Raw genomic sequence first — 17729 nt, 5'->3', positions numbered from 1 at the left:
AAAGATCTTTACCAACCTCAACCACCATCTTCAAGCCCAAAAGAACAAAAAAATACCCTTTTGCTAGAAAAGTGATCCAACAAGAAAGATTAGCATGCCAAAGAATACTGCTGCCTGGGATACTAGATCCTGTGTCAAAGGCTTATATGATAGAGTAGGTTAATTATCAGGAAGAAGAGGAACAGGAAAAAAAAGGAGGCTAGGCAGAAGAGAGAGGGGAGAGAAAGACAGAGATCAGGAGCCAAGCTAGCCTCTATGAGGCCACTACCTGCTATACTACTTTCCCAAGTTATATCATTCCAGGTATCCTTTCAGTCCTTCAGGGTCTCCTCCATGAGGGAATGCCTGTTGGGCCTTATTTTTTCTTGTACTTCTCTCTCACACTTTGTAGGTCCCTTTTGTGTTTTTTATGCTCTACTTTGTAGCAGATGTTTACATGCCTTCTCCTCCTATCAAGAGGGCAGGAACCATATGTCCTTAGACGTAGAGTCAAACAAACATTAGACTTGATGCTGAAGACCCCCATTCACATCCTTGCTCTGTCCATTAGTAGCTCTGTCCTTGGGTCAGACACCTGACTAAGACTAGGACCTGGTTCCACCATTAATTGGCTCTGTCATCTTGAGTAAATCAGTTCCTGGCTCTAGGCCTCCATTTTCCTTATCCCAAAAGTGAAGGTATGGGACTGAGCCTAGAAACCATAGACAATAACCCTCCTAAAGCCTCCTTCCCAGGGCTGCTGTGAAGAAAGTTTTGTGTTAATCCCAAGGTGCTTTATACAAGTGGGTTATTGTTGATAATAAGAGATAATAACAATATGTGAACAAGTGTGTGTCAATGTAAATCATTACAAAAATGGAAAGTATTATCTTTAAGAATAGCAGTACTAGGGCGGCTGAGTGGCACAGTGGATAGAGCACTGGCCCTGTGTCAGGAGGACCGGAGTTCAAATCCAGCCTCAGATACATAATAATTACACCTAGCTGTGTGACCTTTGGCCAGTCAGTCACTTAACCCTGTTGCCTTGCAAAAACTAAAAACAAACAAACAAACAAACAAAACAGTGCCACAGTCACAGTTGGTACTGCTATTCTTTTTTTTTTTTAAGGTTTTTGCAAGGCAAATGGGGTTAAGTGGCTTGCTCTATCCACTGCACCACCTAGCTGCCCCCTCTGTGGCACTCTGAAAAGCACTTAACTCACAGAGTGAGGTAGGGGAAGGAACTTTGATAATCTCCTCCTTACAGTCAGGCAAACCCAAGCTCATCCAAGGTCACACAGTAAGGACATGCAGAGATGACACTGGAGCCAACAGGTCCAGTGGGTATTCAATATATCAAACTCTCTCCCCTGGCACTATCCCCCTTCCACCTGGCCCTTGACAATGAGAATCTTGGTCAGATTCTTATAATAAATGAGTTTGAGAAAGGAACTATTTAAACTCATTGCCTTAGGCTAACTTTTCCAAAATAAAACCAAGACTGAATTTGGTATATTCAGACTCTTTAGGCAGACATTGAATTCTTAAATATAGATTCAAATCTGATCTCCAGAACTTAAAGAAGGTATATTCACAAAGGCCAAAAGGGATGAGGTGCTTTCCTAGTGAAAGTTGATTCCTGTGCACTCTAAGACACAAGGATTGAACGCCTAAGGGAAGCAGAGTGACTTGATAAAAAAGGAGAGGAAAGGGAACTAAACAGCAACCCAAGTGAGCTTTTAATTAAACATGGTTAAGGTTTCTGCTGAACCAAGCAAGAGAATGGTAGGCTTATTGCCAGAAACCTTATTACTTTCAAACCATTATATGGCAGAGTACAACCTCCTTACACTTTCTGAGAACCTATTAGAAAGTCTGTGTAACTCAGCTCAATCGGAGACCAGTCCCTCAGTCACTGATCTGTGCCACTTGTTCTACCCAGCTCCAATCTCAGGGGCTAAGCTGGGAAACTGCTTTTCAAAATGCCCTCTGGGAAACCATTCCTAAGGTCTAAAAACTGCTTCTCCAAAGACCAAGGGCCTGAGCTTGCAGACCACTGTCGCACAAGGGCATATAAAATTTCAAATTGGCAACAGACTCCCTTTACAAGAAAAAGAGAAGCCTAAGCATCAAATGTATTCCACTTACTGTTCTCAACACTGCCATCTTTGGGCTCTAAGCCAAACCAGACCATTGTGATCAGGCTGGTAAAAATAAATACACCACAACTAGTAGAATTAATGAAACCAGAGTAGGCCAACTGAGGAGGAGGGAAGAGAGAAGGCTCATAGAAGGTTCACATTCTTTGAAAGGCCATTATCACCATGACAAGTACTATCAGTTCAGGTGCAAATATAGAGACCAACAAAATACTGCCAAAAACTGGGCAAGAAGGCAAGCCTCAAGACCCTGAGACAAGGTTCCTGAAACTTTCTGGGGAACCAGAGGGCAAAGCAATTCTTTGTATGCATAGGAGGACCCAGGTCTCTACAGGGAGCAAGAGTTACTCTCTATTCCTCCTACAAGTCTATTCACACTTAGTAGGCCTGGTAACCCAGAAATGAACAGAATGTCTTTGTGTAGTACAGCAGGATCTGAGCTGCCCCAACTCCAGTCACCGAGAACAAACAACTCAAAGAAAAGGAAGAACAAATAGAGAAGTCTAAATGAAGACCTTATAGAGGAACCTTGCTCATAGGTGCTTACTACTATGAAGTGCAAATCTGTCATTATTCAGGGTACAATCAAACTTCAAATGGCAGATTCTGCATAGAAATTAAATTTGAAAGGACCTCAGAGAGTAATTTTGAATTATGCCCAAAGGGCAATAAAAATGTGCAAATCCTTTGATCTAGCAATGCTACCACTGGGTCTGTATCCTAAAGAAATCATGAAAAGGGTTGAAAATCTCACATGTACAAAAAATATTCATAGCAGCTCTGCTCATAGTGGCAAAGATTTAGAAACTGAGGGGGATGCCCATCAACTGGGGGAATGGTTGATCAAATTGTTATGGAACACTATTGTTCTATTAGAAACCAGGAGAATGGGATTTCAGAAAAGACTGGAAAGACTTGCATGAATTGATGCTAAATAAGATGAGCAGAACCAGAAGAACACTATATACATTAATAACAACAAGGGGTGATGATCAACCATGATGGACTTGCTCACTCCATCAGTGCAATAATCAGGAACAATTTTAAGGGATCTGTGATAGAGAATACCATCATCCAGACTGAAGTTTAAACGATGACCAAAGTTTATTATCTTTAATTTTTCAAAGTTGTCTTACATATTATGTCATTTTGCCATCTCTGTTTTCTTTCTTCCTTTTGGATCTGATCCTTCTTTCACAACACATTCAATTTTGATCTATACATATCATGGAAGCAAATGAAAAGACTGTATCAGATTGCCTTCTGTTGGGGGGAGGGAAGGAAGGAAGGGAGAAAAAAAACTGCAAAACTCTAATCCCTGCAAAAAAATGAAACTACTATGTAATTGGAAAACAAATATTTAATTTTTAAAAAAAAAAGAAAAAAAGAAAATGCCTCAGAGAGTTGTTGGGTCCCCCACTTAGGCATTTAAAACTGTGGCAGTGTAATTCAGCTCCTGAAGGCAGGAAACATTCAGAACACTAATCTCTACCATAGGCACACATTCTTTTCTTCCTTCCTATCTTTCCCATCTCATGCTCTGCACCCACTTCCTTCTTTTGTGCCTACCTTATTATAGAAGAGACACAATATAGTAGAAAGACAAAGGTCACCAGAAACTCTCCCAAACATGAACCCAATCTTTGGACCCAGATTTCTTTTCTATTATTCCCCTTCCTTCACAAGGTTCTAGTCAAACTGGTTAAGTATCTCTTCTCTGAAATTTACAGGCCATTGCCCATGTACCTCGGACGCCTGCAATGCATGCCCCTTGTCCCCTCCCCACAATCCTTCTCTTTGTCAAGGCTTAGTTCAGGTGCTACCTCCCACTCTCCTAATCAGTGCTTAGTGCCTCTCACCCATCTCAATTGACCTTGATTTACTTATATGTCTATAAGAAGGGTACCCCCAAAGTCTCAGTGCTTCTCTAAGTTTTAATAGCTTGGGGGGCAGCAAGATGGTGCAGTTAGATAGAGCACAGGCTCTGGAGTCTGGAGGACCTGAGTTCAAATACGACCTCAGACACTTAATAATAATTACCTAGTTGTGTGACCCTTGGGCAAGTCACTTAACCCCACTGCCTTGTAAAAAAAATTCTTTCTGTGCCTACTTAGTAAAATCTCCACTCTCCTATTTCCCAACTGGATGACCTTGAGCAAGTCACCTAACCTCTGTGGGCCTCCATTTCATCATCTTTAAAATGAGATTGCACTCCATTTTCTCAATGATCCTTTCAAACTCTAATATTCTTGGGAACCATGAACTTTTCTGCCTCATCCTTTCTCATCTGTCCAGTGAAGAGAATATTTACATTACCCTACTTCACAGGCTGCTCTGAAGGAAGTTCCTCACAAATGTCAAAGCCCTTCAGATACAAGTGCCAGGGTCCTTAGGATTATAGATCAGAAGCCTTGGAGTCTCGAGGGACCTAAAGTCTTTTTCAGACTGACTACAACTTTTTGGAAAGCTTCTGGCTGGTCACTAAACTTCTCTGAGACCAAGGCTCCATTCTCCACATGCTGTGGGTGGTGCTAACTCTAGCTTGGTTACAGAGCTATTAAGAAGGGAAAGCGTGCAAGTGAATACAGTCCTAATACAGATAAAAGGTTCTCAGATATGAAACCCTGACCTGATTCTAAACCCCAAACAGACAGGGAAGCTGGCCCATTCTCAAAGCCCACATGCTGGCGCATTGATGTTTTAAAGGATTAGTAAAATTAACAAATGAGATTAAGCTATACTTCACCTTCTTCACTGCTGTGCATCATAACTCCTCACCACTTAGTAAGGTAGTCAACAAACATTCAGTGTGTAGGGTCCTAGGTTAAGCCTGGGGGAAAGAGGGGAGGAATGGGGAGGCAGAAGAATGACATCAAGAGGTTCCTTGCCCTCAAGGAGCTCAGTCTCATACTGGGGAAGACATTTAAGTTTTTTATTTCAATTTTCATGTGCAGTCATCATTGGTAACAAACTATACCTTCCTGCTTGCTGTCACCCACCAAATACCTACCAGGTCTCTTACAACTGTGATTGTTTTGAAATAATGGTGCTCTATAATAAAAAAAAAACACAATAATAGTGCATATTTATAGCACTTGTTTGCAAAGCCTTTCTATGTATTATAGCCTGATAACAATGTAAAATGGTAGAATTCTGGTGTTAAAAAGTTATCATTTTGGCATGAAGTGATTTCAGATTACTGAAAAACGTATGGAATATCCTTGAGCAAGAAACACAGAGCTGAGGAATAAGTTAAAGGAATAGGAAGGGATTTTCTTTGAAGTCATCCCACAACAGCCCCCTATAAGGAACCTCAAAGGTTCTCTTCATCTCAGATATCATTAACTAATGAAAATAAGGGGAGTGGAGGTGGGGAAGACTGCACCCCAGGGTTAAAGGCATGCAAATTTGTTATTAGAATATGAATGGGTTTCCCCCATTTTATAAACAAAAAATTATTTCTGCATCACTTTAGTCTGTTAAACTTAGAACCAGCAAAGGAGATACTGTAGGCTAGGCAGAAGTACCTGGGGCATAAACCTTTAGTAACTGGATGCTACAGTGACCATTAGTATCTCATCAGTTGTCTCAAGATTACCAAAGACATAATTCTCAAAATGTATTTGTGAAGGCAGTTGCAGAAGTGGATATATAGCCAGGAGATTCATTCATATTCCTAGTTCTCATTCTCTTATCTAGATGATCTTTAGAGACTCTAGAGTTTCGGGTGTGTCAAATGGGGATAATCCTCAACCCATAAAGTAAGGACTATTGAGAATCAAATGAGGTAATTTGTGGAGAAATGTAAGCCATTATTACTCCCCCTGACATCTCACCACTCAGTGACATTAGAAACTGTGGATTTTTTGCTATGTGGGAGGTGGAGGGAGGCAGAGTCCAGAGAAGGAGGCCTCAAGGGAAATGACAAAAAGGAATTTCATATTGGGGCTCACTCAGAGGTTTAAAGAACTCAAGCTGCTCAGACAAGGGGGCAGCTGACTATTCATTTGGAACATGTGAACAAAATTTTTTGAGTTAAGAGGATTTTTCAGTTGTAATCTGATAACAAAAACTAAAATGCTAGCTGATTCATATGCTTATTTTACACAGACTCTCTAATCTGGAGCTCCCAAACATTTGGTGATGTTTTTCCTACCAGGTATCTATTATTCCCACCTATCTACCTGTTTCCCTTTCCATTTTCCTGCCTAAATTATACCCACTTTCCTCTGTAACTACTGTCCTCCCATTCATCCCTTGTTCCCTGCTCTATCAGTCTCCAAGTGCTTTTGACCACATCTGGATTGTACTCCCACAATAATTCTGCCAGATGAAATCCCTTCCTTCTCATATCAAGATGAGTGAAGACAACATTCCTATCTTCACAGAGCTAAAAATATGGAACACAAACAAAAAAAAACTAGAATACATACCATTCCATAACAAGTCTTCTCCAAGGTTCCCCTCCACCTGTCCATACTTCCATATCAAGGACCTTTACACTTCAGTAGCGATCGCTTCTTGAATTTCTATGGCTAGAACAAGGTCTCCTCTAGTGGTCCAACTTCTAACAGTGGTTCCAGTTGTTTGTCCTCCATTCTCAAAGAGGACTATGACATCAGGGAAATGATGCCATGACAAGCAAGTGAACTGGATCTGAGTGGCAGAGGTTGGGGGGTGCTATGCTAAGTCAACAGCTTCACTTTCTCCTTTGCAGTCATTTGGGTCCAGTGGCCAGATATAGAACAGGATGACTGGAGGTGGCCCTGGATGCGAGGCAGTCAGAGTTAAGTGACTTGCCCAAGGTCACACAGCTATTAAATATCAGAGGCCAGGTTTGAACTGGGTCCTCCTGACTCCAGGGCAGCCCCAAATGAAATTCTCAGTCCACTATCAGACACTGAATAAACTACATGCTCAACAGATGTTTGTTGAAGTGAACTGAAGTTTTTAATTTTACATTTCCCAGAGTCCTTGCAGGCTACTACTATCATTGCACATTTATTAGAAGTCACCTACTTTTTTTTCCAACCCAGACCCAAGAACCAACACCAGTTTTCTCCTGATGTTATAGCATGTTCAAGAACAATGAATTCTCTGACATCCCTAAGCCACATTCTAAAACACAAGTACTTGAAATTTGTAGAGCAAAAAAGCCCTTAAAATACAATTTCTTTTCTTTCTTTCTTATCCCCCCCAATAACACGACTAATGTAGAAATATATCTTTTTAAGTATAATGGGTATTTATTTCTTGCCATCTCAGTTGCAGAGTAGGGGCTTGAGGGAGGGAGAGAATTTGAAAATGAAAAAACAAACAAAAAAGAAAAAATTATTGCTCAGATATGTAATAATCTAAATGTACTACTCATCATTCCTTTACAAGCTGTCACTGCCTAAACACCTACTTCCATCCTCCACCTTACACAACAAAATCACCAATCTAAGCCTGAATTGATAAGGGGTGCCATTTTAAAATGGTGATTCTGCCAGTTGAGCAATCTACCTAAAATTGTTGTGGTATTATAACTTTGCTTTGTTAAAGGAAAGGCTCAGTTAAAAACATGGACAGAGTAAGAAGGAAGTTTATATGAGCCAGGACTCTGCTAATTCACTGACAACATGAGATTCCTGCCAAATTTTATCTACGTAGTTTCTAACAAAAACCTTTATTGTACAGGGAAGGCCTGATCAAATCCCTCCAATGTGTAGGCTAACTCACAAAAATCCTTAAATTTCTTAAAAGCTTAGCTTTAGATCTCATCTTTCCTGATCTGCCCTTACTCCTCAAAGTACCCCAATTTAACTGCTGTATTCTCGAATATAAGCAACTTAGGGACAGTTTCTCCCCGCCCCATCTCCAACACTAGTAGTGTCTTGCATACAGCAAAGCCAAGTAGTGATAATGACAAGTGACTCCATGATCTGGGAGTTAGATTCATCATTTACCTAAGGAAGGAACTAGAGATGATCTCTACAGGTATAAGCGTGTTTCCAACTCTTCTCTCATGTGCTCCTCATAACTGACCCAAGAGTGAGCAGAGCAGTATTTATCATCTCCATTTTCCAGGTAAGGAAACATGTCCTTGGGAAAGCTCAGATATGTAATAATGCTCAGATTGCCTTCAATTCCTTGTGTCCACCACATGCAGGGCAGTGTGCTAGGGGTTGGAGAAAGCACCCCAACCTCAAGAGGTCTTGCCTTTAGGAAGCTTCCATTCTACTTGATCCAAGTCTATGGCCGAGCTCAGGCAAGAACAGTCTCCTAAGCAGGAAGGTGTTCTTCCCCTGGGGCTCTCGGGGCACCACAGTGGACAGGGCACAAGGCTTGCAGTGAGGAAGACGACTCAGTTCAAATCTGGCCCTGGACAAGTCACTTCATCCTGTTTGTCTCAGTTTCCTCAACTGTAAAATGAATTGAAAAATCAATCCAGTATTTCTGCCAAGAAAACCCCAAATGGGGTAGCCACAAGAGTCAGGACAGAATACAGCCGAACAGTCTTTGCCCTGTGCTGCTTTCCTACTGAAAGGTCAATCCATTCTCAGATGAATGTAACCTAAAACTAAGAACCTGCACATTTTTAATCAGCCTGGAACAAGAATCAAAGCAGCCTTTGAACTTCAGCTCTGTGAAGGGAGGGATTTAGACTACATGATCACTAAGGTCCAATCTAACTTCCTCAAGAACTATGCACAAGTGATGGATTTTTCTGATTATCCCACTGGTAAAATTCCTTCGATAATTTCATATTTTCTGATCATGGTTTTTACAAATTTCAAATGGACACATCCTGGAGTAAAAAGGCTGATGTTTCTCCAACTTGCTGCAGGAAGCAGTGCAGTGCTGGGGCAAGAATATGAGACTCAAGATTCTAAATCCAAGAAGCCCTCAGACTGCATCATGGGTTGGGCAATTGCTAGCTATATAATTGTGGACCAATCACAGAGGGGAGGCTGGACAATCACTAAGGTACTTTACAATCTGGGACCCCTAATATCTATGTCTCAGTACATAGGCTGGACTAGATGATGTTAATTAAAGCAAACTGAAGCTTCCAATCACTGAGATGGAAAGGCCAGGCACTAGCTTATTCACTCCCTGGAGAGCCTGAGCTTTTCGCAGAAGGCTCCAAAGAAAGTCCCTTAGCCCAGCCTAGGTCACTGGTCAAAAGAAATTCTATAGCTGTCTATTACAGGAAGGATCATCTAGCTAAATTCCTCACAATTAATTGAAATCATGACCACTGGTATACTGTAGTGATGGTGACACTGCAACAAAGTGAAGTGTAGAGTACACAGGATTCAGAGTCAGGAGCTTGGTCATCTACCTTAGAAAATCTCTAAGACTCAGTTTATCTAAATAAAACAGAAAGAATAATTTGACCTCAGAGAGGGTTATAAGTTTTGAAAACCTTAAAAGTGTTCTAGAAATCTGTTTCCTACAACACAGGGCTGACCAGGTTGTTCATCTCAAGAAGCTTCAGAAGTTCCCGATCACCTCAAAGATCAACAAAAGACTTGCCTGCTAAACAGTTAAAGGCTTTCTTTCCAGACTGGTTTCAAATGAACCTACTTCACAGATTATATTTTTTAGCTAAAGCGTCCTACCCAGGTTCCCTGTACAAACTTTCCCTCTCTCCCACCTCTGATCACCCACCCCAATGGTCAGTGCTCTCTACTACCTCTCCCCTAAACATTACTTTATCTAGATGTTGTCTATACATTTTGTCCTGATTGTCTATGCCCATGTTTTCCCCTCTCCCTGCCTCTAACAGAATGTGAGTTTCCAGTCTTTACACCTCAGTGTCTAACCAAAGGGTCTGGAACGCAGGACATTACTTAAATGCTCAATGAAAGATTGTCTATGGAACAGGTGGTATTATTGTCTTAATTAAACCCAAGAACCAAAATAAAAGTGACTCAAAGATCAATGAAAAGTTGCATGGTGAGATGGGGTCGACTGTAGCACATTACCAAAAATGTCAAATGTGGTATAAAAGGTATCATAACAGTTACAAAATATTAAAAGAACCCGAGAAAGACCTTCAGGTCATTGGAGAGATGGATAACTAAGAAATCAGAGGGGCTGTAATTGCTTCCACCATATAGCCCACTCCTCAGAGGGCTATGGCCAGAGAATTCAAAGCAACAGAAGAGTGGCAGCCATGTCCACCGTTAGCTACATCTGAACAACAAGCCGGGAGGCCAAAGAACCACCTTCAGCAAGGAAATGGCATGCTGGAACTGTCAAGACCATCAGGTCAGTCCGCCACAGTCACTTTTACAGAGGAAATGGACTGAGAAGGGAGGAAGGCAACTAGCGTGCATTAAGTAGCTGCCACTCGGGATGAACTCTTAGGACACAGAAGTGGACAGAAGGGAAGAGTAAGGACTTGCCCAGCAACACACACACACACACACACACACACACACATCACATTTGAACTAGGCTCTTCCTGACCCAGGCCTGCTGCCCCAGACATGACACCTACCAAATGTGTGGGTCAGCCTCCTGTGAAGCAGAATACTGAGTCATTCCAGGTAAATCCCTGTTCCTTCGAGCATCAGTTTCCCCATATGTGAGGAGTGTTGACAAGATCAGATGGTCCCCAAGGGGCTGTCCAGTTCCATTTCTACTTGACTTTTTTGAGGGAAGAAAGGCAGGACTCTGACAAAGCTAATCAACCTTTTCTGAGGGCTTTCATTAGTGGGCACATCCCTTTAGCTAATGAGGAAGAAACAGTTACAGACACTGCTATGAAGAGAACCTGGCCTGACGTTGATTGATCATCACTGTCCCATCCTCGGTCTGCTGTTGTCCTTATTTTGGATTTTATGTGAAGGATAATTATGAAATGCTTAGCCTAGAAATGAATATTATGAGCACTATGTTCTACTCTGAATCTAAATATAACCTTTCCTATTGAAAGCCCTGCTAAATCCCCTGGCCTCTCCAGCTCCTGTAATGCTGCTCTGGAGCACCTGCCCCTCTTTAGTGCTCATCTGTTCGTAGGACTAGAAATGACTTGCTGAGAATTTGTGGTTAAAGCACTGCCTAGATGCCTAGGGTTTGCTGTAGGTACTTTTAGTGCGATGCTCCTATTTGAGGTTTTGCAAAGTTCACCAGGAGAACACCCCTGCAAGAAAAAAAGGAATCCAATGGATCTCTAAAGTCCTTCCCATCTCTGAGAGTCTAGAATGTTCAATGATTCTTTCAAATCCTTACAATCTGTAATTCCATGCTCTTTGCTCTGGTCATCTTCTTCTCCTTTCTTTCTTTGAACCAAGCAATACAAGGTCATAAATATTTACCAGAGCTTTTTTCCTTGAACTCTTTTACTCTAGAGGAGAACTATGTCCACTCCCTCTCCTTCTGACCTCCCTTTTCCTAAGGCACAGAGTCATAACAGTATTTATAGCAAACTTTTTTCACTTAAAAAAATACATTCCACTGAGCATCACAGAGGGGGAGGTGAGTTTTCAGGGGAGAAATATGAAAGAGAGGTAGATATAGGAGTAACACCAGTAGGAACTAACCAAATGAGTAAATTTTATCAACATGGAAAACTAAAGAAGTTTTAAAGACTGAAGATCCCACTCAGTGGAAAGCTGAAATAATTGACTGCAAAACAAACTGAATTTCTAGGAACTGTGGACATACCACTAAGTTCTCAATAATCACTGTCAAATGTAGACATTTACAATGCTTACATCTCCACAGAGCCCAAAGGAGCATTACAGACCATCTGGTCATGGAATCTCTGAAATCATTTACTCCAACATAATCCACAGCCCTCTCTGTAATTTCCTCATCTGACCAATAAGGAAACTGAGTCTCAAAATGAAATGATTTACCCAAAGTCACATAACTACTAAACACTAAAGTCAGGTCTGGATCTAGGTCCTTCTGAATTCCCACAAAAAGGCCTTTTGGCCCCTCTGCCACACTGGCTCTCCAAACTGGTGATTCAATATTCCATAAGTAAAAATGTGATAGTCCTCCCAAGGCACAGAAACATTAGTAATGGACAGAACCCTGAAGTCAAAAAACAGAATTTCAATTTGAGACCACATATATAACAAGACAGGTGACGAATCCAGGGTAGGATCACAGGCACTAGATGGGGAAGGGGTGTCCCTCATTTTACACCGAAGGAAACCTGAGGCCCCCAAAGGTGAAGTAACTTGCTTAAAGTCCCACAAGTCATAAGCAACAAGATCAGGATTTTGATTTAACTCCTCTCAGTTCCAAATGCTTCCACTAAGACAATTCAAGAGGACTCTGTCATGATTGGTACTTGATTCTCTCCCACCCTATAATAAATCTCCATTTTTTTCTCATCAAAAAATGAATTAAAAAATTTAGAGTACATTAAGCACTAAAGAATTTATTATTTTAAGGAGGGACTTTACAAACTAGCTTCCCTGACAACTATGTTATTCATGAAGCTTGATTCCCAAACAGGTGCACTGAGTACATATTTTCTACTTCCTTCTAATGGGGGGGGGGGGGCAAGAAAGGTGTCCAGTCTCTGGATTTTATCTCAGTCGGGTGGCCACCATTAGTCTCCGTGCTGATTCTCAACTTTTCCAGGAAGAAATGACTGACCCAAGATATTCTCATCCCAAATAGGGATGCCACAACAGAATTTAATAACAACCATAATAGTAACAACCACAATTATATTTATGTAGCACTTTTTAATCCATTAGCACATTAGATCCTCACAATAGCTCTGTGAGGTAGATACTGCAAGAATTTTAACCTTCATATTATAGAATGAGAAACCAAGGTAGGACTTAAGTATCCAGTCCAAATGAGAGAGGCAGAATTCAAGTCTAGATCTCCTGATAATGTCTCATTTTTCTCACAAACCCTCCTCCTCACATTTCTCTAAGAGCTCTAAAGTTGACAAAGACCTTCCTTAAAATATCATAAGCAGTTACAGAGGAGATATGGAGGCTAAGAAAGGAGAGACCATGCATCATATAGCTAGTAAACTCTGGGAGGCAAAACATCTCCCAAACCCAGCAGTCCTTTCTCCACTACTCTGTAACTATCACCCAACGGTTAAGCTAACAATGAGGTGTGCAATGAGCTTTACAAGTCTAATAACAGATTCTTACACTTGAGAACTTTCAGCTGCCTGCACTCTCCATCTGTTTACTTGACCTTCTCAGTATGAGAGGTTAGAAGGCAACACTAGAGTCGGGGTGAAGAAATAAAAACAGCCCAGATAAAGAAAGGAGGCTTAGGTAGCCATTGTCCTTCTCAATAAGTGGTCAGCCCAGGAAGCATTCAGAAACCATCCTCAGTTTCCTTATCTGTTAAATGAGAATCATGTTCCTTATACTATCTACCTCACAGGCTATAAGAAAAGCACTTGGAAAAACCTTTACATAAACCTTTACATAACAACATATATGTTGCTAATGTTATCATTCCTAATATTACTGTTCCAATATGAACTGGATGGAACTAGATACAACAATCTAAGCTATGTCTTGAAGTCAAAACATTGGGGCTACCTGTCACTCATCAACTCTGAAATACTGAAGGAGTCATTAGTCTTTTTCAAATCTGTTTTCTCATTTGTAAAATGAGAACAACTACAATGATAACAACAACAACAACAACAATAATAATAATGATAATACCTACAATACTATCTGTTCCCACTGCTGGGAAATGGGAACATCAGTAAAGAATTCTATAAACTTCCAGGAGTGTGAAGCATCACCATTTGGAGCCTGGTTCAAATCTTGGCTTATACAAATTCAAGCAAGTTCCTTCCCCAATGTGGGCCTGAAATGCCACCTCTGTAAAGGGAAAGGACTTGGCTAGATGATCTCAAAGATTCTTTTCACCCAAATTCTATATGCCATATAAATGTTAGCTATCATCATTAGTTGTAGATGATAAAACCTAAGAACTGAAGGCAAACCTGGGTAGTCTGCAGTCAATCATCATGTACTAAGTGCTTGAGATACAAGGAAAGATAAAAAGGCAGGCAGCTCCTACTCTCAAAGAGCTCCCAGTCTAATGGAGAAAACATACAAACAGCTATGCACAGACAGAGAGAGGCATTAGAAGGATTGGAAAGGTTTTCTGGAGAGGGAAGCCAAAAAATCCTGGAGGCCTGTATTGTTAACCAGTTCCAGACCCCTATAACCAGTGAACTGCATGACCATGGACCGGTAATTCTCTTCTGTCAAGTGAAGAGCTGCATTAGAAAGTTCCCTGTGCCTTTCCTCAATGCCTAACTGGACAGGTGAGTGGGCAGGCTGGGCTGTAGGAAGGAAGAGTACAGAGTTTAGACTCAGTAGAGGCCTGGCTTCCAGTCCTGGCTCTGACACTTACTTGTATGACCTTGGGGAAGTCACTTAATCTCTCTGAACCTCAGCTTCATCAGCTTCCCCATCTGTAAAACAGAGATGACATAAGACTTGCAGAGTGTACCTCAAGACATGCTGAAGGAGTGCTCTATTAACATGAGGCTTATAAAACTTTTTTACTCCTGACCCTGTTCGGTCATCACTACTGGAGATAATGAGGAAGCTCTTGTGTTGTATTGCCAGGTGCTTTAACTTGCTCTTAGGAAGCATGAGGGTAAACAGCGAGTATTCTCCTATCAGCAGGAGCAAAGTCCAAATGCCAGAATGTTTCTAAAAAGAACAGGGCTCCTTCCTATCATGTTCTATAAGACTTCAAGACAACCCATTTTACCCACAGGGTTTAAATTTACATAGAAACCCATGCAAGTGTCACCAAATCTCATAAAGCCCAAGAACAGTTCTTTCTAACCAAGGAAAGGAGGCATCTGAGCTGACCAGGCTTTATAGGAAGTGGCCTAATAGGACAGGAAGTGAAACACATCATAAACCACCCTTCCACCCCCACCCCCGAGAACAAATAGCAAAAGTATTTTTAAAAGATATATCCACAGATGTTTCACTTTATTATCCTAAAACATGGTTTTAAGCAGATGAGGACTGTGAGGGAATACTCAGATCCTAAAGAGAAACCAACTTCATTTTCCCATTAACCAAAGAAATGACAGCAATTGTAATCCTAAACTTGGAACTTGGTTCCAATCAGTTCAGGGACTGAAATGAAGGTAAACAAAGAAAGCCCAGAGTTTACAGTTAAAATTGGTCTGAATACAAAACACATGACTTCTACCTAAAAATAATACCTTTAACTACTGAAACATGAGGGCTAGCAGAAGATCTATCATTGGAAACCTCAACAAAATGACATATCCCTTGTCTGGTCTGCTAAAAGGTCTGTAAAAGTGCTTTGATCATAATCACTTGGTGAAAAATCTCTACCTAACAGATGAGGAAACTGAGGCTTATAATACACTTAAAGTCAAACAACATTGAATCCAATACGGTCTACTCAGAAAATCAGTAGTTTTAGAGTTGGAAGGTCCTTGGAGAGCATTTGATAGAATTTTCTCTTTTGAAAAAGAGATGAGATTGAAGCCCAGAGAGGAGAAGACACTTGCCCAAGGTGCCCTGAGCAATGACTTAAGAGTCAAAGTCAACTAGAGACAAAACCCAGTTGTTTGTACTCTAACTGCAAACTCTTTTACTACAGTACACTGGCCTCACTTTTATCAAGGGGATAACAGTATGGAATTGAGTCCTGGTTCAAGGGGAAACTGCTTACACAGTATGTAGTCTTAGCAAACACAAACTAAATGGAGGAAACATCTGTATAAACAGGAATGAAAAATATATTATCACTGCTCTCTTTCCAGCAGTAAAGTGTAGGAATTTTTTTTTTAAAGAGGAGATTCCAGTTCTAATAAACTTTTTCCAGAATTCAATACAGATTTTCCCTTGCTTCCTTAGGAGAGATGCCTGGATCTAGTCACAATTATTATAATTAAGCTTTTAATCTGGCACAGCCAGAGACAATCAAACAATAAACTCTTCCATTAATACAGAGAAGTTTCAACTACTTTGAAGGCCCTCTGTCTCCTTCTACAAGCTCTGGTTCCCTGGGAGGTTACCTACATGTCTTGGGAAAAATAACAGCCCAGAGTGTTGAAAGGGCCCTCTTTTAGAAGATTTCTGTCTATCAAATATAATGGAAAGGATTCTTAGTGCCCATATAGGCCCAGATCCTTACTAGCTTCCCCCCCCCCCCCCCCCCCCCCCCCCCCCCCCCCCGCAAAGATTATAGAATATCTTTTGGTGCTTACCCCTGTAGGCTGCTTTGTCTAGGCTTCTCCGATGTCCCTTCCTTCACCTTGGCCTTCCCTGTATAGTCCTGGACTTCTGCTGGAAGGAGTTAGAATAGACTTCACAAAAGGGACTCCACAACTCCGAGGCTCTTGTGCTTTCCAGTTAACAACACACTTGCCAGAATCCACAACTGGCTTAAAAATCATAAATACAAATTGGAGTGGATGGTAACATGCAGATCAGTGACTGCTAAAAGAAAAAAAAATTAACTTTCAGGTCTCCCTGGTAAAATCTAATCATTTTTAAGTGCCTACTTCATTTCCCAGAATGGTCATTTTCTGAAATCAAGATAAGCATTCCAACTCCCCAAAAGAAGTTTCATAAACAAAACTATTTTGAACTCTTAAAATATCCATTCAGAGGCCAAAATCTCTATAGATTTAAGAAGAATGATTCAAAGTTAAGCAGTTCACTCACGTATCATAATAGTTTTAGACTTTCTAATAGGGGTAAGGAAAGAGAAGTGAGGAGACTGAAAGCATAATGATTTGTCTGTCTGACTTGAAATTCTAATTTGAATCTATAATCTATTCCCACTAACCCTTCCATCTAAACATCCCAAATTTCCTCCATCTCTTTTCATCTTTGATCCAGCTTTTCAATACAAAGCTGTATAAACAAACTTTGTCCTTCATGCTTTAAACTCCAGCAGCAGTATTTCAAGGTCACTCTCACTAACGTCTGAGGCCTGCTTCCAGCAACTTTGATGGCACTGCCGTTTCAATCACAGACACCCCAAATCCAAACCCAGGCCTTTCCTTTTGGCTAGGTTCTTGACATCAAGGAGGGAGAATGTCCACCCACCCACTTCCAATTGCATAGGCCTGCTCCTTTCCTCTCTCCTGGGACTGCCCTTGCTGGTGTTCAGCTTCTTGTAATGCCTGCTCTACTGCAGGCACATTCCAGTGACCTTCATTCCTTATTTGCAAGAAAGAAAGAAAACAAAGGATTGCTTATATCTGTCATGTATTTTGTGGATGTTTGTACAAAGGATGGAAGATCTGATTATCCACAAGAGCTAGCTGGTTCGATTTTAGCAACTTGCATTGGCTTCACAAATCCTCTCAAGCAAAAATCTAACAGCATCTGCAAGGACAAGAGACTGAGCTGCCTTGATTCAACTTTTCAAGTCATCAGAAAAAAATCATAGAAATCTAGTTTATGTTGTATAAAGAACCTGTACCAAGATGTGTAAAATTGGGGGGGGGGAGGAAAGAGATGAGAGAAATGTATCAAATTCGGTTACTGTAGAGACTCAGCAGAAGTGCGAGTGTCTATGTCAATGTGTGTAAAATAGGAAATATTGTCACGTAGATTTACTAGTGTCTATAAGAAC

The 17729-nt window shown here is 40.9% G+C and overlaps 1 protein-coding gene across 6 annotated transcripts in view; it reads right to left on the bottom strand.

Annotated features, from left to right (window-relative positions):
* The window catches only part of NFYC (nuclear transcription factor Y subunit gamma), a 95397-nt gene that overhangs the window by 45397 nt on the left and 32271 nt on the right, over window positions 1-17729 (bottom strand). Inside the window, exons 1-4 of one of the 6 annotated variants that reach the window (XM_074217651.1) lie at window positions 16351-17190; window positions 14499-14559; window positions 8087-8542; window positions 6572-7417 (exon numbers count right to left, since the gene is read on the bottom strand). The exons of 1 other annotated variant lie outside the window; for it this stretch is intronic. Coding sequence is in view for 1 of the 5 variants with exons in the window: in XM_074217654.1 (XP_074073755.1) it covers window positions 4885-4906 (22 nt within the window). In the remaining 4 variants the exon portion in view is untranslated. Of the gene's footprint in view, window positions 1-4884; window positions 4909-6571; window positions 7418-8086; window positions 8543-14498; window positions 14560-16350; window positions 17191-17729 lie in introns of those variants that run through there. 4 more of the 6 variants (XM_074217652.1, XM_074217649.1, XM_074217653.1 and 1 more) reach the window with 4 other exon arrangements.

Source organism: Macrotis lagotis, chromosome 1, assembly GCF_037893015.1.
Source record: "Macrotis lagotis isolate mMagLag1 chromosome 1, bilby.v1.9.chrom.fasta, whole genome shotgun sequence".
NCBI classification, from domain to species: Eukaryota; Metazoa; Chordata; class Mammalia; order Peramelemorphia; family Peramelidae; genus Macrotis; species Macrotis lagotis.
Note: the sequence above shows the minus strand (reverse complement) of the source record. Positions and strands in the feature narration are given on the sequence as shown.